The following is a 21,552-nucleotide window of genomic DNA, read 5'->3' as shown; positions in this document are numbered from 1 at the left end:
TATATTATTCAAATAGTTTTTTAAAAGATACCTTTTCATTCAGCAAAATCTTCTCAACTTCCATTATACATTGCTCAATCGCAAGGTATACGTATTGCACTGCTGATAGATAAATTCCAGAAGCACTGTTTGAGTATAGAGCCATTGCGGCCTGTAGGTATAAAAATAGCCACTCGACATTGTATGGTATGTAGACGTCTATCATTTGAAGTACGTTGTAGAGATTAAATAATAGCCTGGAATTAGTGTCATAAAGGCCTCTTAGAGAGTCTGGAAGGCTGAAGTATAGATTTTTAGACTCTTCATAAACACGTAGCTTTTTATAAGTTTCCCTAAAATCTAGTGGTTCAAGGACGTATTGGACGTCCAGGAACCTCGAAAAATTACCGTAAAAGAACACGTCAGCCAAATTTCCAAACAATGATACTAAAAACAATGTAAAGAAAATCCCGGACAGAACCCTTGAGGATTCATGGTCAACCATAAACGATCCCGTGTTCCAATTAGTTTTCATAAGTACCAAGTGTAAAAGGGTCGTGAACAACAACCTGAACACTGTGTATCCCTTTGCACATCCAGTGAAAAGTTTTTGGAATATGGTTGTGTCCAACTTTGCGAGATTATTCGTCATCCAGTTTGCGTGTGTTAAAAAAGTTGAATTTGAGAGTGATTTAAAGAGCGCTGATTTCATAGCAGTATTTCGAAACAAGAGATCTGTTACAAGAATCATTAACCCTAGTCTGGTGATTGATTCAATACTTCCATTTCCAAAGTCACCTTGGAATGCCCATTTGTCTCTTAGTTTCGCAAATACCTTATCTGAACCAGCCACCGTTAGAAATGCTCCTCCAAATAAAGCGCTGAAAAATGTCGTAAAACCAAATATCAGCAAATTGGGTTTTTCAAATCCTGAAGGTACCAAATATAACTTTAATGCCTTTAAGGAGTGTTTAACTGCCTTTGTCAATGATGGTGTTGGCTTAAATGGGCATACCATAAGTGTCACCTTACGCGTAATTTCATCGTAAGCTCTTTTATAAGAGCTACTCTTTAACAAACTGAGTGATTCTCCTTTTCCGTCTAGTCCCTCCCTTCTTGATATTCTTTCATTATTTCCTGGTTTATCATTATATGCGTTATCATCATTAACTCGTCGTTCATTAGTTATTAAGTTAACACTTGTATTATTATGTGGAGTATTAGTTGGATTATAGCTATTTGATTTTGAATAGTTTAAATTCGTGTGTATATCTGTGGAATCACAGCCATGTTGCTTATTTGCATGATATTTACAGTTCGTGTTATCACCGGTGTGTGGTAAAAGTTCCTAAAGTTAATTTTCACTAAATTATGAGTGGAATCATACCGTGGTGAGTGACACATTTTTAGAATTTACCAATCTAGATGAAATTAACTTTGCCGATAATAATAAAAGAATTAACAAAATTGATTGCATATTATAGGTCTAAATTACATCATAAATAGGTTTAGTAAACAACAGGAATCAAAGTAAAAAAAGTCAGGATGGAAAATTCTTATAGACGACAATTACAAAAGCATTACATTATCATCAGAAAGAATTTAGTTTACAACAATACCTTAAATGTGTAAGATATTTATACAGATGTATAAACAAATTTTTGAACATAACAATTACTTATCCCCACCAATGATAGAAACAGAGTAAAAACAGACTAATCCTGTAAATGACTATGTATATTTTATTAAATAATTTTAGTTGATGAAGAGGAAATGATATTGTATATTATTAACATCTTAATAAATTGATTTTAAATTAACATAAATATAGCTAAATCAAACATAAAATAAACATAAAACTAGATTTATATGACAATAAATTAATTCTACAAATAGGTAAATTTTTCCAATACTAAATTAATTATTAAATTGTGTACAATTAACATTAAACAAAATGTCTGCGCTTGGTATGCCTCCACATTTGCTTGTCCTATTTCAAGCTAGGCCTCCTTTACAGCACGTAGACCCTTTACCTAGTAAACCAATAAGACAAATTGATGGTTTGTGTGGATTTTTGGATTCTTTTAATTCCGAAACGCCTCCAAAAAAAGAACCATTTGAAACACCCAGACAAAGAAGAGATAAAAGAAAGAGAGAAAGACTTCTTAAATATAAAGAGGAACTTAAGAAAAAAGCTTCACAATACGACCCCTCTTATGATCCAAGATTGGCAAGAGGAGGTACCTCAAGTTGGTTGACCCATGACCCCTATAGGACACTGTTCGTAGCAAATATCGCATATGATGTCACTGAAAAACAGTTATCGAAAGAATTTCAAACCTACGGTAAAATTAGAAGAGTCCGTATGATTCATGATCGAAGTAACAAACCGAGAGGATACGCCTTTATAGAATATGAATCAGAACGTGATATGGTGACTGCTTATAAAAGGGCAGATGGTAGAAAAATATCAGGAAGACGGGTAATTGTCGATGTTGAAAGAGCAAGGACAGTGGAAGGTTGGCTTCCTCGCAGATTAGGAGGCGGTAAAGGTAAATCTAGGGGCGCACCGCCCAAATTTTATGATGGAAAGCCTCTTTTGCCAGATAAGGATAAAAAAGATTCACATAAAGAGTAAACTATTATTTCATAATTTTTTCATTTGGTGTATTTTATAATTTATTTTATTAATTGTAGAGTCTGAATAAATTTACTTTATATAATTGGTATATAAATGTAATTGTCGTCTGATTTTTTCATGATGATAATGAAAATTGTATAATGGATTTAAATGTGTGTATTGATGTGGAACAATACGTTAAAAAGGAAAAAATTGGTATAAACTTAAAAAATAATCAAGAATCGTATTTGTATGACCTTGAATTGGTAGAAAAAATTAAATCTTCCCCAACTTCTTTTGTTTTTGTATTTGAATACCCCGAGGAAATTCGAGATGTGGTAGAAGTTGACATCTTTTCGGCTTTTATGTTCATTGGCACACACGACACACCCTCGATTCCAGGCACTTGGTAACTTTACAAAATTCGCATCTGTTCTTAGGAATGGCATAGTTTTAGACGAAGAAGATCACCAAGTAAAAAGGAAATATACTCCCATTTATATCGACGTCGATAAAAGATTGGTCCACTTTCTTATTCGTATATACTCTCCAACAGATTTGTATCCAGACGGAGGGAAATTCACAAGATATCTAGACAAATTTCTGCCGACAGAAACCATAACATTCATGCCCTTAAAACAGTAACGCTTTAGTGTTATGTTAATACTATAGTTAATACCTACTACCACATTATAGTTAACCTGTTGACAGAAAGTACAAGTTGATAACTGATAATACAATAAAGGCACTGGGTAAAAGAATCGAATTTGATACGTTAAACATAGCTGCAGGGGGTACTGGAATAACTCCCTTTATAAGGTTGTTGAATTATTACCAGGATCTGCCATATGATATTAACCTGATATACTGCAATCGGTCAGTAGAGGAGATAATGCTCAAGGGTCTTTTTGATAAACTTGCAAGCATAAACAAAAGACTTAAAATCACATACTTGGCATCAAGTGGAGTTCCATCTGAGGACTTAGTTATAACCAGGATAACGGAGGAAATCGTATCAAAAAAGTTCATTAACACTGAAAAGGCAGTGTGTTTATTTTGTGGTCCACCGGGATTTAACGATTTGTTGTTTGACATCTTGACGAATCTTAAATTTAAAAATATTTATAGATTTTAAGACTCCCATGAGTGATAACCTAAATAGATTTGTTGCCAAGGCGATAGTTTTATCGAAATTGGTAAAACTAAGGCTTGCACAGCCAATGCTCAAAGGAAGTGTTGAGGACTCAAACAAGAGTCTTAGCGTTTCTGTAAAGGCTGTTTCTTTCCTTACTAAAATTGTTCCAATTTTAAAGTTAGCTCAGGCACTTTCAAACAAATCTCTGGTGTCCTCAACTGTATCAAAAGGTACCAAAAAGGTAGGAACAGTTCGCTTGCATAACAAGGAGGAACAGATTTGGCGTGTTTTAAGGCCAGGATATGAAAAACAAACTAAACACTTGAGATGGAGAAAATAAACTTGTAAACCAAATATTAAATGTAACTATATTTTATATATATATACCTAGTGGTAAATTATTAGTCATTTCTTAGTACTAGCTCCCAAAGTCTGACATTTCCGTAAATCAGGAGCGCCATTTCCTTCATCATGTTCCTCACATTCTTCTTAGTGAGGCATGAAATCCGATAAAAGGGGATGCTTTTACTCTGAGTATAAGTTTCAGCGTGCGAAAAAAGCTCGTTGTCTGACTCTACCAAGTCGATTTTATTCGCTACGAGAGCCACCACTGGATCGTGAAGTCCTGTAGTTTGGTTCCTGCTAAGCAAAAGCTCAGTAATTGATAGCGCGTGTAAATATGACTCAGTTGATGTCACGTCAAATAAAACCAGAAATGACATTCTTCTCTGTCCTATTGGGCTATAACTATCGCCTTCCATAAACGGAGACTTTGGAGCGTCGTAAAATGCAAAAGGAATATAACTTTGAGAATCGTCGTAATACTCATCTGAATCACCATTAAATTGTTAGATTATTGGTTTTATAATTGGGTAAGAGAATAAATAATGAAGTTACACCGGGTACTGCGAATATCCATGAAATAGAGTAAATCGAAATCGGTAGTGGTGTCCTCGATTTCGAAACAAAAGGTCTTTTTATCATCACGTGAGGAACCTTCGAAATCAGCTCCAGAGGAGAGATTGTGTACATAATAGTATAACCTAATTCAAAATGATGCTAGGTTTAAGTTTAATATAATTTTAAAATCATATGTAATGATAAATGTGTACTCGGGTAAATGTGTATGTTTATAAACTGAAGGTAAAACGTTATTAACTAGTGAATTTGCCAAGAATGTTTTTCCACTGTGTACAGGTCCTAAAAGGCTTAGTCTAAAGAGAGGAATTTCGAGATTATCGATTATTACTTGAGGCATCCTATATGGTACATTATAAAGTCAAGATTAGATTAAACAAAAACATTAAAAATGAAAACTTAATTTAAAAAACAAAATTAAAAAGAAATTGTAGAACCAATAATAAAATAAATGTGTCCAGGTAAAATTCCTTTTTAGGATCATTTCTACTGGTTATGGGAATCTATGTATTCATCGGGCAGCTATTTTAATAAAAAAGAGTTTTTGGTTTATAATTTATACTTAACATTATAATTTTTTATTATGTAAAATATTATGCTCAATTTATATTAATAAAGTGGTTTAGTTCCCCTCAAAATATTAATATAATTGTTTATAATTGAATTTTTAACTATATTTGTAAATAAAATCTTCCATAACTGTTTTGTTCAATAATTTATAAAATAACTTGGAATGGATGAACTGGTTGATGAATTGGAAAATGTGATAGAGGAAGATTTGAATAACGTTGGATCAACGGAAGATGGTAATAAACCTTCCGGGAGTTACGCAAACTCTCAGATTGAGGATGATCTTGAAGGTTCATTGGCAGGAGCTAACACTAACCTGAGTGATTATACTGAAGCTAGCGGCTCACAACTTGATAATTACAACAAGCCAGAATCAACACAGCCTAATGATACTTTTAAGGGTACTGAAGTGAAATTTGAGGATTCTAAGACTTTTACCAAGAAAGACGTTGAAATTGGCCGTATTCTTGCTAGACGAGGAATATTTTCAACTGATGTTCTTAATGAAGAGACTTTGTTTACAGGAAGCACAAGAACACATGATTATCAAAGAACACGACGTTATCAAGCCGCTGATACCAATGTAAAGGATCTAAACGATCCAGGCCTTAACGACAAGAATTGTGTTTTACGCTTGCCAGAATACGCTGCAGATTTGGTCAGGGAAAGACAGTCGAAAGGTGAGCCTTTGGGCATTACAGTTTCACCTACTGGAAGATATGATTTTAGAGAATATAAAGTTGAGATAAAGGGACTTGATACGCCATTATACGCAATTCTAGGTGAACTTCCGTGTGTTATTGAGGCTCACAAAACCCTTAATAACGACTTATTATTCAAATCAGCAGATATTTCTCAACTCATGATCGCATATGAAAAGGACCAGGCCGACAAGGTGGCTGAAATTTTAAAGGATAGAATGTGGGAGTGGCCTGACGGTCTAACTCCAGGTACCAAGAATATAAGAAAAAAGAGGTTTAAAGACTTTAATGATTATACAAAGGAAGAGATAAAGGAGGCCGAGAGAGAAATTTTAATCCTAATGAACGGTTTAGTAAGAGACACTTACCATTTCGAGATTAAAACTACTCAGGAAGTTAACGATCTTGTTCAGAATTATAGAATTGGAAATATTAAGGAAAGAGTGATTGGGCCTGATGAAGACGTTTCTGTATATATAAAAGCCTTAGAGGAGCAGGAAAATGAAGAGCTTCCTGATTTATCTGAAATCATGTTCGACTCAGAAATTGCCTCCATACCAAATAAATTTATTTATAACAATATTAAAAATAGGATTTTTAATAGGCCTACTTAAACTTTTAATAAGCCAATTTGAACTTTTAATAATATTATATACATTTAATTATACATTAGTCAATCGTAAAAGTCGCTATCTCTGAAGCTTGGAGTTATGAGCTGAACGAAGGATGCGATAATAAACGGGAACAGAAGAGGAAACACGTTCGAAAAGATAAAGTAAAAGGTCCGTATAATCTTCAATGTAGAACTCCTACTGGACCTAATGAATGACAAACAGCCTAAATTTTATGATAAAGAAGTTTGAGTGTGTAGATAACATAACAATTTAGCCTATCTTAATGTGACAATTACAGTATATCTAGAGAAATAAAAACATACGTGAATATCTGGAGCAGACTTTAAGACCGACTTCCAAAAAAGACCTTCCTAAAGTTATATATAATTTGATCATGAAACGTACCAAGAATTAGCCTTAAAATAGATAAAACTAAAAGAGTTCCGTAGATTGTGAAAATTTTCCATCTGTATTCAGGTACGATATATTTCTAAACGATAAATTTGGGAAAAGGAAAAACTTACGTCAAGAATTCTGGAGATTTTAGTTAAAATACGATTAATTGAAGGATTCTCCATTAAGCTAAACGGGAAATAATCATTTTTATTAAAATAATTTAAATATTTTTCGAATTTAAAAAATAAATAAATCACAGTGCTACTTATGAGTATGTAGGGAATTGAACAAGGTTGAATTTTTTTATCCCGTATTTTTTGTATTTTAAAATAAAGTTTTCGAATTATATGAATGTAAGTTTAGTTATGTATAGACTTCTAGACTCATTTAATTTTTAATTCACAGGTTGCTGTGGAAGGATGCTGTCACGGCGAACTTGATAAAATCTACCAAAGAATCAAAAACTTTGAACTAGAAAATAGTACTAAAGTTGATATTTTGTTTTGTTGCGGTGACTTTCAAGCAATAAGGGATGAAAGTGACCTGAATGAACTATCATGTCCTCAGAAGTATAGAGAATATCGCGATTTTAGAGATTATTATAGCGGAGTCAAGTTGGCTCCTTTATTAACAGTGTTTATCGGTGGTAATCATGAGGCACCAGATTTTTTGAGAAATTTGTTAGTCCCTAGTACAATTTTATGTATATACACATTTGTATATATATTTTAGATACAATTTTAGGTTTATGTTATTTTCCATAATGTTAAATAACTTCTGCTTAATAAATAGTTCTAATAGTCCAGTTATACAATATTAACTCTGAAATTGACAAATGTTGGTATAATGTTAATTTAGATATTTCGGTGGATGGGTTGCCCCGAATATATATTATTTGGGGCATTCAGGAGTATTAAACTTCTGTGGGATAAGAATCGGAGGAATCTCAGGCATTTATAACCAGAACGATTATACCAAAGGTATTTTATTGTTAAAACAGTTGTTTAAAGGCTACTTTGAGTCAAAGCCTTACAACGAGCAGACCAAAAGATCCTCATATCATATGAGGGAATTTGATGTCAAGAAATTAAGCTTAGTTTGTCATATTTCATAACGTTATTTAAACTATTTCTAAAAGGTTGATTAGATAAAAGGTAAAGTCGATGTTTTTCTATCTCACGATTGGCCTGCCGGTATCGAGAACTTTGGCAACTTGGACCAGCTGCTGAAAATAAAGCCATTCTTTTACGAAGATATAAAGAATAATACTCTGGGAAACCCAAAAACTATGGAACTAATGGGGAAACTGAAACCAACTCTGTGGTTCTCAGCTCACTTACATGTGAAGTATGAGGCCGAATATAAGCACGAGGATGGAAGTACTACTCAATTTTTGGCACTGGATAAGGTGCTTCCATATAGAGAGTTTTTAAGAATTATTCAACTTGACCCTGATAACTCGTCAAATAAGAGGAAGTTTGAATCACCAGACCCCGTCGAGGTTACCCCAAAGCTTTGTTACGACAGGGAGTGGTGTGCAATTCTAGTGGCAAATAGAGATAAGATGCCTCTGAACCAGTTTTCTTCTGTCAATCCAATCACTCTGAAGTATTTTAAAATAACCATAGTATATAAATATCTATATTATGTATAAAAATATATACTGTTAATAATATTTTAGTGAGCCTGTGGAAAAGGATTTTGAATTTGTGGATCAGAGGTTCAATGAGTCTGGTTACGAGAGTTTAACTCTGGATGGAAATACATTCTTCGTAATACCTTTCAAAGATGACGATCATAAAGAGCCTGAATCTCAAAGGGAGGCTTTTATGAGTCTTTTGGACCTCCCTACCAATAACTACTTTAGGCCTGGCACCCAGGATAAAATGACTGTTAATTTTGTTGAATAATTTTACTAAATGTACATAATAGTTAAAAGGCTTAAATAACATTTAAGTTTAAATTAAATCATGTTAATATTGCTTAAAATGGGTGGAGATTAGGCTCGAAAGAAGCTTTATAGTACACAATTCATCAATAAAATCAGAAAACTCAGTGGTGTCAAGCTCTTTAGATTCAATCATGGAGGACCTCCTAAGTAGTGATCTTCTAATTCTCTGTAAGTCGTATGAAACGTTTTCAGTCATGGAGTGAAGTTCATCGAGTATCAGCAATATAATAAAGAGCCATTTCGCTCTGTTTCTGAGAAGTGGACTGCCTGGAAACTGGCATATCAAATCTCCCAAAATATGTAGGCAATCCTCTGTGCAGGCGTAGTTAATTCCATCATTGCATATGGTTGAAATTGGAGGAGGTTCTGAATCCATTAACATCTTCCACATCACACTTTCCTCTTCCCTATTTAAACTCAAATCATTGACATTTTTGGAAATGGTTGAGGTGTTATTGGTATTAGTGGAATTTATAGTGTTAGAACTTTGAATTGAGTCAGTATGATCATGAGATTGATCAATAAAATGAATTCTGGCGTAATTATAAATTGAAGAGCATAATTTATCATTTTGTATGCCATAAATCGATGCTATATTTGATTTTAATAATTTAAAATATTTAAGTTCCTCATCAGTTAGTATAAAACCTGAGTCTAGCTTTTTATATTCTTCATCTATGTGAATTAGCCTGTTAAATAGCCTAGTTGCCTTTGAATCTTCTGTTCCAGCGGCTTCATAAGAATCGAAATTTCTCAGTTTGGGAGTATCAATAACTACAACTTTAGGAAGTGAGTCATTTTCAAGCTTCACCTGGTTTAAATAGGTATTAACATCCATTAAGGTGTGGAATCACGTATAAGGAACATAATGGTAGGATTATTTGGATAAATACACATATATACACAGTTGTATCTACTAAGTACAACAGTATATATAAGTTTCTATATATATAAGAATTTGGTGTAAGAAATTGTGAGAGAAGGCCGATAAATCAGGCATAGAAAGATTTAGCCTATGCCCCCACCTAACTTTATATAATTTTTATGATAATGTTTATCATCTGGGTTTCCTCTTCTTCTCTTTAGATTTCTTGTATTTTAGGTTTTTGTATTTTTAAAAATGTTGATGCTACTCGAGACGCCGGCCGGCTACGGCCTATTTAAATTAACGAACGATAAAATGTTAGAATGCAGCGCGGAAGAAGTTTATAAATACTTTGAAGACTCAGATACGGCAAAATCATCGTATTTTTCTCTATATAATTTCTCCTAAATAGTTAATGGCAACATTCTACTCCATAGATTTAAATTTTAAATAAATTCCGTTATTTTTATTTACATGATTTTATAATTCCTTAGTGTATGTTTGAAGTCATTCATGAAGTTTAAAAATAGCGAAGATGCCGTGAAAGAAGCAAACTGTTTGATAGAGTCCCGATTGGGAAAAGGTCTCCGTAAATTCCTGACCAAGAATATTCTGAACAAGTCCTTGACTGATGAGTTGGCAATTTGTGACAAGGCTCTGGGGATGGAAATCCAGAACAAGCTGAACATAAACGTCTGCTTCAACCCGAAGACTAGTGAAATAATTCGTGGACTTCGTATGCAGTTCCATGAGCTTGTAACTGGGCTTTCAGAAGAGGACACAAGGTCTATGGCACTCAGTTTATCGCATTCTTTGACCAGATTTAAGCTTAAATTCAGCCCTGACAAGGTCGATGTCATGATAGTTCAGGCTATAGGCCTGTTAGACGACCTAGATCGAGAAGTCAACAAGTTTGGAATGAGACTTAAGGAGTGGTACGGTTGGCACTTTCCAGAGCTTGACAAAATCGTGTCAGATAATCTTTTGTACGCCAAAGTAGTAAAAATGATAGGTATGCGGGAAAACGCTAAAAATGCTAAACTCTCTGATTTACTGCCTGATGATGTTTGCAAGGAGATTTTACAGGCATCTGAGATTTCGATGGGCAGTGAGATTTTTAAGGACGATTTGGAGTCTATTACTGAACTTGCAACTAGACTCGAGGAGCTTCTGGAATACCGACAAACTTTGGAGCAGTACCTCAAGTATCGCATGAATGTGATTGCACCTAATCTCACTTACATGGTAGGTGAGCTTATTGCCGCCAGGTTGCTTTCTCATAGTGGTTCACTAATGAATCTAGCTAAGCACCCTGCTTCTACTGTCCAGATCCTTGGTGCTGAAAAGGCTCTTTTCAGGGCCCTTAAAACAAGGTCTAACACTCCCAAATACGGCATAATATACCATGCTGGTCTCGTAGGACAGACTTCTCCAAAACATAAGGGTAAAATCTCTAGAATTCTTGCAGCTAAGCTCGCTCTCTGTGTGAGGGTCGACGCGCTTGGAGAATCTGACAAGCCCACAGTTGCTCTTGAAAATAAAAAATATGTTGAAAATAAATTAGTACAATTACTTTCCGATGGGAATCAGAAGCGTAAACTTTTTAAGCCGACCTTTAACAATGACAAAAAAAGGTTCAAACAATAGTAATCTGTTTTCAATTTATTTTCTTATTTTTTCGCTTAATACTTAATTATAAATAATTAGTGTAATAAATACTATTAATTTGACCTTATTTACGGTAATTAGGCCATGATACATTTGTATTTCACCTATCACGGGCTCAAATGAAATGTACAGTTAGCATATATAAACTTGAGACTAAATATTAATATATATAATTGTTAAAATGTAATAAGTAACGTGTATTGATAGAATATTAAGGAGTGGTTATAAGCTCAGGAGCGTCATTAGGCTGAGTGCCAGAAGCTTGGGAGCAGTCATAAACGATCCCTTGGTAGTTTTCTGTTTGGCTCCTTGCTGTGTTTGGCCTTGTGTTTCTCCATCACTTTGGGCTTGCTCTCCAGTATTGGTTTCTCCTTCGGATTCAGGACTTTTGGGTTCAATGAGAGGTTCCTTTTCAGGAGTGCTTTCAGATTGACCAGCGAGAGCAAAAGCTGCAAAACTTGCCAGCAAGAAAAGTAAGAGTGAGCGAATGTGCATTTTCAGGAGGATTAAAAGCAGAGAATCAAAGTCGTAACAAATGTTTTGTGAATGATGATGGGGACGTGAACATCTAGTGTGTAGTGTTGGGCATGCCATATCAATGTGCAAGGAGATGCTTATTGTGATAAAAAAACTATAAGTTGATTTAGGCTCAATAGGCTCTGTAGGAGTACCTTTGACCTATGCTCTGCTTATTTTGATTACATAATGTCTCAATTTTGTGAAAATCCGCGTCTAAAGTTGGTGGGAAAACTTCCGTTATGGTTTAATGTGTCTAAAATCAACCCCGAATCTATCAACTTTCAGCAGTGTTAAAATATTCTAATGAGCAAAAAAAATGACCAATTTGTCAATTTTTTTCATTTTTTAGGGATTTTATAAGTTTATGATGCAACTAAGTGCCGCTTGTTTGTCTTAAATTTGAGTTTTTTCTCATTGTTTTTTTCAAATTCCTGACCCATTAAGTGAGGAAAATCTGAACAAAACAATGTAAAATAGTTAAACTAAGTTATAAAGGATATGGTTGAAGAAATCAAAGAAGGAATTTGAAATGGCTAGTTAATTTACCATCAACTATGGGATGAGTGAATTGACTAAATGAAAATAATTTTCATTTTCCATAACTTTGATTTAATAAAGTGATTTTATTTATATTTTCTATAAAATGACAAATTTTTGAACATCAGAATAAACAAAACATAATATAACCTGTGATGACATAGTGTGTTGTCGAATTGAATTTCAAGATCTGAGTAAAAGAAAAGAGTAAATTTAAATTTTCGATGTAATTTTGGTCTGATTTTTTATAGAGAACCTAAAATTGGATGAATTGTGAAGGTTATAAATTTTTGAAAGGTAAGTGTAAGAGGCGTAGGATATCTGTATAGTTCAGCATACCTTAGGTGGATATTTTGGGAAGTTTTTTGTTTTTAAAAAATATTAAGCACTTAAAGGGCTTATTGCGATTTCAGAATGGTTGAGAACATATTTCCAGGGATAGTTTGAAATATTGCAGTATTGTACTTTTAAACATTTAGACTTTAAAGGCTTTAAAGTATGAACAATAAAAAAGGAGCCAAAAAGAATTCGTATATTTGGAATCGAGTGGCTAAGATTTGAAAAGTACAAGTAACATATAGTCAAAAGGAAGTAATAGTATATTAAACCATGAAGTATTGTTAAGGGCACAATACTAGATGTTAATACGTTAGTGTGTGAGATCGAGGGGTTTGGAAAGATTATTTGAGGCAGAATTTAACAAGGAAGACAACGAGAGATGCAACAACAACGAAGACGACAACAACAACAACCATGAGGACGTACTTCTTCTTACTGGTCTCCTCCTTCTCATCGGTGGCTTTAAGGTCGAACCTCTTCTTGTTGGGATCATCAACGAAGGGCTTGTATTTGGCAAGGACGTCATCACCGACCTGAGAAGCAAATTCGTCCAATTTCTGCTTGAAAAGAGTAGTGAAACCCTGCTCAGCGTTTTCATCAAGAGTGAGAACAGTAACCTCAGTCCAGGTAAGATCAGGGTTGAGCTTGAAGTGAAGCCTTGTGGAGACCCAGGCCCAGTTGTAATAATTCATCTTGATGAAGAAAGGAGCAACATCACCTTTCCAGAAGACCTTCACATAGTGTACGAAGTCACACCTCATATCATTGTCCCTGCCAACTCTCAAGAGACGCTCGCCGAAGTAAACATGTTTCACATTAACGTATTCCCAGCCCTCTTTCTTGAATGTGTATACCTTATATCCTTGCTTGTCACTGTCAAGGTGTTTCACGACAAGTCTGTCAGTGGCAGTTGAATCTTTGTCAATATCAAGAGAGAGACCTTTTTGTAAAGTGGCCTGCCCAAAGATGAGGGAGGACTTCAGTGCGTGTGTCAAGAGGACAAAAAAGAAAACCTTAAAATATTTATTCATGATTGGATAACTAAGAGTATTGAAAGTAAATTTATGATATTAGTGCACTGCAGTGTTGGTGTGTTAATTACTATGGGGTCACGGATTTACCGTTTGTTTGGATTCTGGAACATGAGAACTCCAAAATACTTGCCCTTTAACAATAATTCTTTAAAAAGATGAACCTGAGCAGAACAAACTCAAGCAGTACGCCAACTCACCTACCCAAGTGCCAAAATGTAAAAAATGTGTAAGACCAGAAAGCCCAAAGGGACTGAAATGGACTTAAAATCCGATTTTTTCCCACGCAACTTGTCCCCCTCGAAAAACTCAAACTCCCTGGTTCTTTTTTCGTCGTCTTCCTCCACGGAGTTCGTGCCCTTGCCCTTTTCTTGCTCGACGATGTCCTTCACGTCAGAAAGAACGTCGTCGAGAATGATCCTGAGGTGACCAGTGGTAATATTCTTCTCCCAGTAATAGGTTCTCTCTTCCTTCCATTTTCCGCTCTTGGTAAGCACGTAGGCCGGGTAAACTCTGTCCTCCCACCCGTGATACTTCTTGAACCGGATCATAATGGGAGTGTTGTACTTCCAGTAAGACTCAATACCGTATATATAGTGAAGAACAATGTCGCTACCGTCGACTTGTATCGACTGATTCCCCAATCTAACGCCCGAAACAGAAAAACAGTCTGGCCTCTCGGCGACAAATTTAGTGTAGCCGTCTGGGCATAATTCTTTTGTCTTATTGTTTGTAATCATGTGAGTACTGCTAGAGTCTGTGGCCCGCCAGTCTATATCCACAGAAACGTAATAAGCTCCAACTAAAACTGAGGCGCAAATAAAGGTGAATAAAATTGACATGTGGAATTTCGCTGCATTTAAATTTTAATTTTTTATTACTAAATTTAAATTCATAATTTACATTTTTAGAAACATTAAATTCAAATGTGTAAAGGAATTTAGCCGAAATTGACAATGTAATGTAGTGCTAACGCATAACTAGAGCAAAAGATTAGTAATTAAATTTTAAAATAAGAAGAAAATATTTTACAAGCCTTTGAGAATTAAAATTTCAAAAATGATTGGAAATATTCCAAATTATATTGTTTGAAGGTAGAATTTTATAGTACAACTGAATAAAATGCCAATGATGGCTAATAGCAGAGATATATCTGGTAGTTTATAGTAGAATGAGTTGATTTTAAAATGCTGAGAAGGAATCATTGGAAAAAAATGGTTAAAAGGATTGGAAGGAGAAGAGATATAGAAATTGAGGACAAGTGGAATGACCCAATTCCTGAAATAGGTCGATCTTCGGGAATTTCGCCCAAATCATTTACGATGTCAGTTAGCACATTTTTAAGGTCTTCACCAGAGAGAGGTAAACGCTTGGATAGCTCCTCAGTTAAGTCAACTTTGGCCCAGTCTTTCTTGCTCGTCAGTTTGTAGTAGATGTACACTTTATTGTTCACAGTCCGAGCCTGCTTGAAGTAAAGAAGTACAGGAGTTTCATGTTTCCAGAAAACACCCACCTTTTCCACTGATTTGGCGGACAGCTCCTTAGTCCCAACCTCTAGTTTCTTTTTCCCAAAGAACAAGTTGGTGATGTCAAAAAGACTGTCATCCTCGTAAATGTGCTCAGTGTATCCATCGGGAGCAATGGAAACAATATCCCTGTTGACTATATAGTGATTTTTCCTAGGGTTCGTAGCATCCTTGTTTATATCGATTGTAACCTGCTCGTTCTTCTCTCCATTTAAACCAATAATCCCAAACAATAGCGTTAAATAAATTAAATTAATCTTAAAATGTATTAACATTTACATAAATTAGATAAATGTGTATGAATTCACTATGGGGATTTAAATTAGTTAAACTAGGTTCTAATCATTGAAAATTTAAACCTTTTAGTTTAATTTATCAGATTTTACCTGAAGGCTTAAAAAAAATTAAAATGTGTAAATAAATCAACCCTATCTTCGAACCAAGTAAATTGCCTCAGAAATGCATTGATTTTCAAGAATTTGACCTTGTATCTGCATTGAATTTTGATATTCAAGTAACTGCGTTAATATTAATAATACTAATCATGATTTGGTGTTAATTCTTATGTTTAATTCCAGTAATCAGGTAGAAATAGTTTTCCGTGAAAAGGCCGGAATTATCTCATATAAGCCTGTTAAATCATCTTCTACTAACCGGTTTGACTTATTTCTTGAGAAGGTAAAATGCCAGGAAACCAAGTAATAAAACCACCAATACTCCTCCAACCACAGAGCCAATGATAACAACAGTCCTGGTATTTGTTTCAGTATCTTTTTTGGTTTCTTCGGTGGGCCCTGGAGCCGGAGCATTGTCCGTTTCAGTCTTTTTAAGTAATCCAGCCAATCCATTTCCAGTGAGTTTGCCGTAACCGTCAGGTTGGTAGTCATCTCCCTCAACCAATTTCCACTCGTTGTTATCCAGTTTGTAGTACTTGTACTTGGACCTGTAATTTCCATAGTCGTACCTGAAGCAGAAAACGAGAAGTCGACCATTGCTCCAGTATGTATACACGTCATAAACGTAGTCTTGGGTGACTTTTTCTTCGCCCAACTTCAAGGTCTCTCCGTTGTAAACCACATCACTGACATTGAAGTAGTAGCCTCTGGGAGTTCCGTAAATAACATACTTATTAAAGCCAGTGGGAACATCCTCTTGATCAGGTTTCTTTGGTACAACCTTTTCGTCTGTGTTTTCTGAGCCTAAAGTTAGGTCAAGAGTCACGTTTTTGTAAACAATGTTTACAGAAGGCTGATCATCACAGATTGACAAGTTTATCAACAAAAGCAAAATGTATAAAATCTTCATTTTATTTTAAATAGGTCTTAATCAGATTATTTAAAAATTAATAGAATGTGTGCTAATTTAAGAATTAAAAAAGAATTTAGTGTTAAAAATTATTCTAGGCTATTTTTCGAAATTCCTGTGAATAAGATTATAATTATCGAGTTTAAAGATTAAATGTGTAGACTTTTTTATATGAATCTACTTCTTCTTCGTCTTAATTAGTGATGTGCACCTACTATATAAAGGTTTGAACACCAGCCTTAGTGCAAGGGGAGCACCAAACCCATCTTTAGAAGGAACAGGAACGAACCCATTTTTACATAATAGACAATTTTTTAAGCTCTAAATTGTATATATCTTTTCATTAAATCGACACTTTGTATCTCTGGGATTCCTATATAATACAACACCATAAACTAGTTTCAAAATAACAAAAACTAATCAGAAATTTCAATCAAAGATGATTTTGAAGTCTTTAAAAAAAGATTCCGAATCATTTGAAACATATTTAACTCCAATAGTTAGTATACATGAGAATTATATTACATTGGTTACAATAAAGAAACAAAAGTTCCTTGAACCATTACAGGCTCTTTTTCAGCTTATTTAACCTTTCCTCCATTAACTTTATCTTCCTATTAAGGGCGTATTTTTCAGTCTGTTCCTTACAGGAATCCATTTGAGAATAACATTCACTAATAACCTTCTCAACTCTTTTGAAATATTCTTCTCTAAAAATTGTTATAATAATTTTCCTTACCTTTGATTCTCATTTAAATCTTTTAAATGATTTAATTCATGCTTTAAAATTTGTTTATCTATTGTTACATCTCTTTTGTTTACACATTTGTTATAAATTATCTAATCAATTATTAATACATTTGTTAGAATACGAAATGATGTTTGCATTTTGAGAGTCTGTTAAATTTAGGGTTATTCTGGTCCTTATTATCCTTCCTCAAACCTTCTACCACACATCTGTTAAGCCTAAAGTAGTCTTGATCACAAAGTCCAATTTGATCCAAATTAATTAAACTAAATTCCGAATCTTCATGAGTTAAAATTTCACCCACAAATGGAAGAATAAGTGATCTTGGGTTTGTGAGTATATACCTAATAAAATCTGGAAGGATAGGAAGTCTATGTAAAAAAGGATAAGAGTGTAATTCTTGTACTTTTATTCCTGATTGTCTTTCAACTCGTTCTTGTAAAGCTTCTGAAACCTTATTTTGATCAAAGATTCCATTCTATGAAATTAATTTATAAAACAAGTTACCATGAAAGTTTTTTTTAATTTATCAAATGGACTTTCCATTATTCATAATTATACAAAGAATTCAATTAATATAAAGAATATAATTTATAAATTTATAAATTTATATATAGAATTATAATTTATATTAGTATATAGAATTTATTAGTATATTGGTTGTAATTGACTATTGGGTGTTCTTGCAGTTAAAGTCTATAGGAAATGAAAATATAATAACTTACTGTATGATAAAATGGTGTATAAAGTGTTGGTAATGTAGGAGGTGTAATTCCAACTAAATCATGTTCCATATGTCTACATAATCTATTCATTTTTGCTACTTTCTTTATACATCCATGACTTAATCCCTATAAATATTAATTAAATTGTAGAATTATTAATTAATTATTAAATTGAATAGTTATCTGATTAAATAGTTATTGGTTGTAGAATGAATTTTACTTTAATAATGAGTGATTTATTATAAGATGCATATAATCCTTTAAGTGAATTAAGAGCTTCAATTGCTGTATAATCAAATAGACTGGTTGATGCTAATAATACTATAATAGTAGTTGGTGGGTCTTCTCTAGGTGTGAATGATCTTGTAAGCATTCTTTTACTAGCATAGAATATATTCCCTTCAATTTCATAATATTTAATATTAGCTTCTTTATCATAATAAATTTCCACCTTGAACTTGGATTTACTCTCCCATACGTATGCAAATGCTGCAATTATTACTCCGAAAAACACTGCTAATGGTACAATCCATACAACACATAATACTGTAACTGATAAGATAATAAATGCATCATAACGTGAGATTTTCATTTCCATTCGAGGATGAAGACTACGTATACGACCTGGAAGTGCACTAAAAATTACCATTGGTACACTAAACCATTTGAAACAGTGACATGAGACACTGAACATAATGCCACATAATGCTGGGATTGGAATATAATTGAGAATTGGATATCCACCTGCCAGCATTATGAATACAAATAAACCAGTCACCAATGATGATTCTTTCCATTTGGAACCACTGTTTAGGTTCATGATTGTAATTCCTACCATTGAACTTCCACCCATACTCCCCATTAGGGAGCTGAGGAAATTACCGAAACCAAGTCCAAACAATTGTTGGTTTGAGTTGGGTTCTCTAGCACCTAGTGTCTTAACGACATCTGCGATTATCAGCATCTCAATCAAGATACTGGCTGTGAAGACTAGACTTTGTCTCACAAGTGCGAAATCAAATTTTAACTCTCTGACATACTTTAAATGTGTTAAAAATAATAAAGATGGGAAAGATGTTTCTGAACTCAGGTTAGCCACACTTCCGACTGTTGAGATCTTAATTGATGGAAGTGTGTGGATCACAATGGAATAATGGATCACAATTACTGTAATGATTGCCAGAAGTGGTGATGGTATATACTTCCCAATCTTAGGTATATAATGTATGAATTGTGTGATTACAAATGCTACTACACAGTATAGGATTGAAATGTATAGATCTGCTCCTCGTAGATATTTACCCGTATCAAAATCATGAAACCCATGCAACTGTGCCTTTGCTATTATCAATGCTAATCCGTTACTATATCCAATTATCACTGACGTGGATAGAAATTGGTTAATACTTGCCAAGTGTATGAATGAGAATATCAGTAGCAGAATACTTGCGATCATTACAGCTACTAATAGTCTTGTCAAATTCATATTGTGGTCATCTATTGTATATGAAGTATCTTCATGATCCAGCGCGTATGTTCCTGCAACTGCTGCAAATGCTCCACTTACTCCTGTCACTATTCCTGGTGATCCACCAAAAATCGTCGCACATAGGCACAGAATCCAACTCCCATGAAGTGCCACATGGATTGGAATTCCAGCAATAAATGAGAAACTAATAACTTCTGGTAACATTGTTATTGCACATAATATTCCATTTAAAAACTCTTTTAAATAATATGATATCAAACGACGTCCTGATTTTCTTAAAAATGCCCAACCAATTGTTATTCCTATATTTTAATTACATAAATTACTAATTAACAAGTAGTTAACAGTAGTCTATGGTAGTCTTAGGTAGTTAAGCAGTATATAAGGCTATCTAAGGTTAATTAAGGGTATTTAATGCTATCTAAGGGTATCAAGGTATTTAAGGCTATCTAAGGGTATTAAGGTATTTAAGGCTATTAAGTCCATAAGCCTATTTAGGCTATTTAAGCCTATTTTAGGCTTATTAAGGTAGTAGCTACTTAAGGGTACTATCTACCTTAGCTACTCTATCTACTCTACTCTAGGCTAATTAAGAGGTAATTTAAGAGGTAGATGAGGATATACCTGAAATGGAACGTTTAAAACTATATAAAATTCCGGCATGTATTGGTAAACAAATACTAATATCATCACATGTATGTTTTTCAATTTTGGATGGAATTGGTGTTTTCATTTTAGTGAAATCATACCAAGTGGAATGACTAAAATCATGATAATTATATTCCATGTTAGGTGAATCCTTTTCACCATAAAACTTGTAACAAATCTCCGTATCATCTTCATCATATTGGACTACTTTTATACAATCCATATCAGGATCTGTTTTTGACCTTTTCAATGACGCACTACTCTCTTCTACTCTAATAAGAAAAGTATCATCTTTAGATTCATTTCTTAATGGATATGAATTAGAATCAACCAAATTCTCATCCAAATCTTTAGTCTCCTCACTACTCATTATATACAATAATAACCTAATATATTATTCAACACATTATTAATTAATTATAAATAAAGATAATTCGTTGTAAATACGGATAATTAGTAATATAATGAGAGAATTAGTAGTAAATATAGATAATTATATATAATCAGATTATTAGAGATGTAAGAATAATACTTGAGTAGATATTAGAATATTGAGGAATATTAAAATATCTCAAGAATAAAGAGAAAATGAAATATATAAAGAGAATAAAGAAAACATTGTGTAGATAAAAACTAATTAAACTGCAATAAGAATTAGAAAATAATAATTTACAAAATTATAATAGAAAATATAAATATTTATGTAATGGATTTCATTTAAATTTAGAGATAAAGTTGTGGGAATTACCGACTATTAATAGTATAAATTTTGAAAAATTAAACTCTAAATATCAAATTCTATTAATTAATTTTTTAATAATTATTTGACCTAAATGTGTAAATTTAAATTATCAATTAAGGCCAAATTAGCCCTAACAAATATGTATATAGACATATTTACGCAATTTATACTAAAATTTGAAATTATAATGAAAATTCTAATTAAACAATTTATTTAAAAATATTTTGTTAAAAGGTTAATCTTCCCAATCTTTTATCTTAAAATCATGTGTAAGGTATAAATGTGTAAACTTAATCATTCTTATGATATAAATGTGTAAACTAAATCATTCGTATGGTATAAATTTGTTTACTAATTCCATTGATTAAAACATTTTTGATTCCTTTATATTTTAAGGGAAATTTTAATCTTCCTATTTGCATGTGCATGTTCTGTAGTCATTTTCAATTTTTTTAATTTTTTTATTAATATTTTTCCAAAATTATACATGAATATATTATTTAATTGATTTTTTTAATTATTTAAG

General features: G+C 33.3%; 16 protein-coding genes across 16 annotated transcripts, besides 28 other annotated features; 5 read left to right on the top strand and 11 right to left on the bottom strand.

The window, feature by feature from the left end:
- Positions 1 to 4: 4 nt before the first annotated feature.
- TA13755 (uncharacterized protein) lies at positions 5 to 1,456 on the bottom strand (the record flags this gene model as incomplete). The annotated part of the gene is made up of 2 exons (XM_947082.1): positions 5 to 1,327; positions 1,367 to 1,456. The coding sequence occupies 2 exons, from the start codon at positions 1,454 to 1,456 to the stop codon at positions 5 to 7; spliced, it is 1,413 nt and encodes a 470-aa protein (XP_952175.1).
- Positions 386 to 454: a sequence feature (3 probable transmembrane helices predicted for TA13755 by TMHMM2.0 at aa 176-198, 285-302 and 322-344).
- Positions 512 to 565: a sequence feature (3 probable transmembrane helices predicted for TA13755 by TMHMM2.0 at aa 176-198, 285-302 and 322-344).
- Positions 824 to 892: a sequence feature (3 probable transmembrane helices predicted for TA13755 by TMHMM2.0 at aa 176-198, 285-302 and 322-344).
- Positions 1,403 to 1,456: a sequence feature (Signal peptide predicted for TA13755 by SignalP 2.0 HMM (Signal peptide probability 0.999, signal anchor probability 0.000) with cleavage site probability 0.694 between residues 18 and 19).
- A 477-nt stretch (positions 1,457 to 1,933) lies between these two features.
- On the top strand, positions 1,934 to 2,617 carry TA13760 (U1 small nuclear ribonucleoprotein 70 kDa, putative; the record flags this gene model as incomplete). Its single annotated transcript, XM_947081.1, has 1 exon — positions 1,934 to 2,617. The coding sequence occupies one exon, from the start codon at positions 1,934 to 1,936 to the stop codon at positions 2,615 to 2,617; it is 684 nt and encodes a 227-aa protein (XP_952174.1).
- A 143-nt stretch (positions 2,618 to 2,760) lies between these two features.
- TA13765 (NADH-cytochrome b5 reductase, putative) lies at positions 2,761 to 4,074 on the top strand (the record flags this gene model as incomplete). Its single annotated transcript, XM_947080.1, has 4 exons — positions 2,761 to 3,008; positions 3,040 to 3,240; positions 3,311 to 3,685; positions 3,747 to 4,074. The coding sequence occupies 4 exons, from the start codon at positions 2,761 to 2,763 to the stop codon at positions 4,072 to 4,074; spliced, it is 1,152 nt and encodes a 383-aa protein (XP_952173.1).
- A 61-nt stretch (positions 4,075 to 4,135) lies between these two features.
- Positions 4,136 to 4,766, bottom strand: TA13770 (small GTPase, putative; the record flags this gene model as incomplete). The annotated part of the gene is made up of 2 exons (XM_947079.1): positions 4,136 to 4,563; positions 4,634 to 4,766. 2 exons carry the CDS (start codon positions 4,764 to 4,766, stop codon positions 4,136 to 4,138), a joined length of 561 nt encoding a protein of 186 aa, XP_952172.1.
- A 16-nt stretch (positions 4,767 to 4,782) lies between these two features.
- On the bottom strand, positions 4,783 to 5,136 carry TA13775 (uncharacterized protein; the record flags this gene model as incomplete). The annotated part of the gene is made up of 2 exons (XM_947078.1): positions 4,783 to 4,993; positions 5,090 to 5,136. 2 exons carry the CDS (start codon positions 5,134 to 5,136, stop codon positions 4,783 to 4,785), a joined length of 258 nt encoding a protein of 85 aa, XP_952171.1.
- Positions 4,993 to 4,998: a sequence feature (GPI-Anchor Signal predicted for TA13775 by DGPI v2.04 with cleavage site probability 0.3306 near 47).
- A 249-nt stretch (positions 5,137 to 5,385) lies between the features above and the next one.
- TA13780 (uncharacterized protein) lies at positions 5,386 to 6,537 on the top strand (the record flags this gene model as incomplete). The annotated part of the gene is made up of 1 exon (XM_947077.1): positions 5,386 to 6,537. The coding sequence occupies one exon, from the start codon at positions 5,386 to 5,388 to the stop codon at positions 6,535 to 6,537; it is 1,152 nt and encodes a 383-aa protein (XP_952170.1).
- Positions 6,538 to 6,596: 59 nt separating this feature from the next.
- On the bottom strand, positions 6,597 to 7,115 carry TA13785 (uncharacterized protein; the record flags this gene model as incomplete). The annotated part of the gene is made up of 4 exons (XM_947076.1): positions 6,597 to 6,760; positions 6,861 to 6,908; positions 6,943 to 7,027; positions 7,062 to 7,115. The coding sequence occupies 4 exons, from the start codon at positions 7,113 to 7,115 to the stop codon at positions 6,597 to 6,599; spliced, it is 351 nt and encodes a 116-aa protein (XP_952169.1).
- Positions 6,636 to 6,704: a sequence feature (2 probable transmembrane helices predicted for TA13785 by TMHMM2.0 at aa 29-51 and 82-104).
- Positions 6,895 to 6,908: a sequence feature (2 probable transmembrane helices predicted for TA13785 by TMHMM2.0 at aa 29-51 and 82-104).
- Positions 6,943 to 6,997: a sequence feature (2 probable transmembrane helices predicted for TA13785 by TMHMM2.0 at aa 29-51 and 82-104).
- Positions 6,975 to 7,115: a sequence feature (Signal anchor predicted for TA13785 by SignalP 2.0 HMM (Signal peptide probability 0.001, signal anchor probability 0.660) with cleavage site probability 0.000 between residues 47 and 48).
- A 165-nt stretch (positions 7,116 to 7,280) lies between these two features.
- Positions 7,281 to 8,843, top strand: TA13790 ((Lariat) debranching enzyme (dbr1 homologue), putative; the record flags this gene model as incomplete). Its single annotated transcript, XM_947075.1, has 5 exons — positions 7,281 to 7,295; positions 7,339 to 7,613; positions 7,792 to 8,029; positions 8,081 to 8,541; positions 8,615 to 8,843. The coding sequence occupies 5 exons, from the start codon at positions 7,281 to 7,283 to the stop codon at positions 8,841 to 8,843; spliced, it is 1,218 nt and encodes a 405-aa protein (XP_952168.1).
- Positions 8,844 to 8,906: 63 nt separating this feature from the next.
- TA13800 (uncharacterized protein) lies at positions 8,907 to 9,722 on the bottom strand (the record flags this gene model as incomplete). The annotated part of the gene is made up of 1 exon (XM_947074.1): positions 8,907 to 9,722. One exon carries the CDS (start codon positions 9,720 to 9,722, stop codon positions 8,907 to 8,909), a length of 816 nt encoding a protein of 271 aa, XP_952167.1.
- A 282-nt stretch (positions 9,723 to 10,004) lies between these two features.
- On the top strand, positions 10,005 to 11,850 carry TA13805 (nucleolar protein nop5, putative; the record flags this gene model as incomplete). Its single annotated transcript, XM_947073.1, has 3 exons — positions 10,005 to 10,129; positions 10,244 to 11,383; positions 11,625 to 11,850. 3 exons carry the CDS (start codon positions 10,005 to 10,007, stop codon positions 11,848 to 11,850), a joined length of 1,491 nt encoding a protein of 496 aa, XP_952166.1.
- Positions 11,851 to 13,153: 1,303 nt separating this feature from the next.
- TA13810 (ts-chitose type 23 kDa piroplasm surface-like protein, putative) lies at positions 13,154 to 13,843 on the bottom strand (the record flags this gene model as incomplete). Its single annotated transcript, XM_947072.1, has 1 exon — positions 13,154 to 13,843. One exon carries the CDS (start codon positions 13,841 to 13,843, stop codon positions 13,154 to 13,156), a length of 690 nt encoding a protein of 229 aa, XP_952165.1.
- Positions 13,166 to 13,234: a sequence feature (1 probable transmembrane helix predicted for TA13810 by TMHMM2.0 at aa 204-226).
- Positions 13,772 to 13,843: a sequence feature (Signal peptide predicted for TA13810 by SignalP 2.0 HMM (Signal peptide probability 0.930, signal anchor probability 0.000) with cleavage site probability 0.401 between residues 24 and 25).
- Positions 13,844 to 14,043: 200 nt separating this feature from the next.
- On the bottom strand, positions 14,044 to 14,685 carry TA13815 (uncharacterized protein; the record flags this gene model as incomplete). The annotated part of the gene is made up of 1 exon (XM_947071.1): positions 14,044 to 14,685. The coding sequence occupies one exon, from the start codon at positions 14,683 to 14,685 to the stop codon at positions 14,044 to 14,046; it is 642 nt and encodes a 213-aa protein (XP_952164.1).
- Positions 14,050 to 14,103: a sequence feature (2 probable transmembrane helices predicted for TA13815 by TMHMM2.0 at aa 4-21 and 195-212).
- Positions 14,623 to 14,676: a sequence feature (2 probable transmembrane helices predicted for TA13815 by TMHMM2.0 at aa 4-21 and 195-212).
- Positions 14,638 to 14,685: a sequence feature (Signal peptide predicted for TA13815 by SignalP 2.0 HMM (Signal peptide probability 0.975, signal anchor probability 0.012) with cleavage site probability 0.664 between residues 16 and 17).
- A 359-nt stretch (positions 14,686 to 15,044) lies between these two features.
- TA13820 (uncharacterized protein) lies at positions 15,045 to 15,644 on the bottom strand (the record flags this gene model as incomplete). The annotated part of the gene is made up of 1 exon (XM_947070.1): positions 15,045 to 15,644. One exon carries the CDS (start codon positions 15,642 to 15,644, stop codon positions 15,045 to 15,047), a length of 600 nt encoding a protein of 199 aa, XP_952163.1.
- Positions 15,051 to 15,119: a sequence feature (1 probable transmembrane helix predicted for TA13820 by TMHMM2.0 at aa 176-198).
- Positions 15,096 to 15,101: a sequence feature (GPI-Anchor Signal predicted for TA13820 by DGPI v2.04 with cleavage site probability 0.24939999 near 174).
- Positions 15,645 to 16,032: 388 nt separating the features above from the next.
- Positions 16,033 to 16,674, bottom strand: TA13825 (uncharacterized protein; the record flags this gene model as incomplete). The annotated part of the gene is made up of 1 exon (XM_947069.1): positions 16,033 to 16,674. One exon carries the CDS (start codon positions 16,672 to 16,674, stop codon positions 16,033 to 16,035), a length of 642 nt encoding a protein of 213 aa, XP_952162.1.
- Positions 16,048 to 16,116: a sequence feature (1 probable transmembrane helix predicted for TA13825 by TMHMM2.0 at aa 187-209).
- Positions 16,627 to 16,674: a sequence feature (Signal peptide predicted for TA13825 by SignalP 2.0 HMM (Signal peptide probability 0.997, signal anchor probability 0.000) with cleavage site probability 0.719 between residues 16 and 17).
- Positions 16,675 to 17,190: 516 nt separating this feature from the next.
- On the bottom strand, positions 17,191 to 17,968 carry TA13830 (uncharacterized protein; the record flags this gene model as incomplete). Its single annotated transcript, XM_947068.1, has 5 exons — positions 17,191 to 17,227; positions 17,265 to 17,384; positions 17,414 to 17,514; positions 17,547 to 17,900; positions 17,930 to 17,968. The coding sequence occupies 5 exons, from the start codon at positions 17,966 to 17,968 to the stop codon at positions 17,191 to 17,193; spliced, it is 651 nt and encodes a 216-aa protein (XP_952161.1).
- Positions 17,969 to 18,070: 102 nt separating this feature from the next.
- On the bottom strand, positions 18,071 to 20,654 carry TA13835 (sulfate transporter, putative; the record flags this gene model as incomplete). The annotated part of the gene is made up of 4 exons (XM_947067.1): positions 18,071 to 18,118; positions 18,148 to 18,273; positions 18,368 to 19,938; positions 20,261 to 20,654. 4 exons carry the CDS (start codon positions 20,652 to 20,654, stop codon positions 18,071 to 18,073), a joined length of 2,139 nt encoding a protein of 712 aa, XP_952160.1.
- Positions 18,620 to 18,718: a sequence feature (10 probable transmembrane helices predicted for TA13835 by TMHMM2.0 at aa 169-191, 198-220, 235-257, 264-286, 301-323, 330-352, 398-420, 432-454, 469-491 and 539-571).
- Positions 18,860 to 18,928: a sequence feature (10 probable transmembrane helices predicted for TA13835 by TMHMM2.0 at aa 169-191, 198-220, 235-257, 264-286, 301-323, 330-352, 398-420, 432-454, 469-491 and 539-571).
- Positions 18,971 to 19,039: a sequence feature (10 probable transmembrane helices predicted for TA13835 by TMHMM2.0 at aa 169-191, 198-220, 235-257, 264-286, 301-323, 330-352, 398-420, 432-454, 469-491 and 539-571).
- Positions 19,073 to 19,141: a sequence feature (10 probable transmembrane helices predicted for TA13835 by TMHMM2.0 at aa 169-191, 198-220, 235-257, 264-286, 301-323, 330-352, 398-420, 432-454, 469-491 and 539-571).
- Positions 19,277 to 19,345: a sequence feature (10 probable transmembrane helices predicted for TA13835 by TMHMM2.0 at aa 169-191, 198-220, 235-257, 264-286, 301-323, 330-352, 398-420, 432-454, 469-491 and 539-571).
- Positions 19,364 to 19,432: a sequence feature (10 probable transmembrane helices predicted for TA13835 by TMHMM2.0 at aa 169-191, 198-220, 235-257, 264-286, 301-323, 330-352, 398-420, 432-454, 469-491 and 539-571).
- Positions 19,475 to 19,543: a sequence feature (10 probable transmembrane helices predicted for TA13835 by TMHMM2.0 at aa 169-191, 198-220, 235-257, 264-286, 301-323, 330-352, 398-420, 432-454, 469-491 and 539-571).
- Positions 19,562 to 19,630: a sequence feature (10 probable transmembrane helices predicted for TA13835 by TMHMM2.0 at aa 169-191, 198-220, 235-257, 264-286, 301-323, 330-352, 398-420, 432-454, 469-491 and 539-571).
- Positions 19,673 to 19,741: a sequence feature (10 probable transmembrane helices predicted for TA13835 by TMHMM2.0 at aa 169-191, 198-220, 235-257, 264-286, 301-323, 330-352, 398-420, 432-454, 469-491 and 539-571).
- Positions 19,760 to 19,828: a sequence feature (10 probable transmembrane helices predicted for TA13835 by TMHMM2.0 at aa 169-191, 198-220, 235-257, 264-286, 301-323, 330-352, 398-420, 432-454, 469-491 and 539-571).
- Positions 20,655 to 21,552: the final 898 nt, after the last annotated feature.

The sequence above is a fragment of the Theileria annulata genome, chromosome 2 (assembly GCF_000003225.4).
Source record: "Theileria annulata chromosome 2, complete sequence, *** SEQUENCING IN PROGRESS ***".
Classification (NCBI taxonomy): Eukaryota; Apicomplexa; class Aconoidasida; order Piroplasmida; family Theileriidae; genus Theileria; species Theileria annulata.
This window is presented reverse-complemented; position numbering and strand designations above follow the sequence as displayed.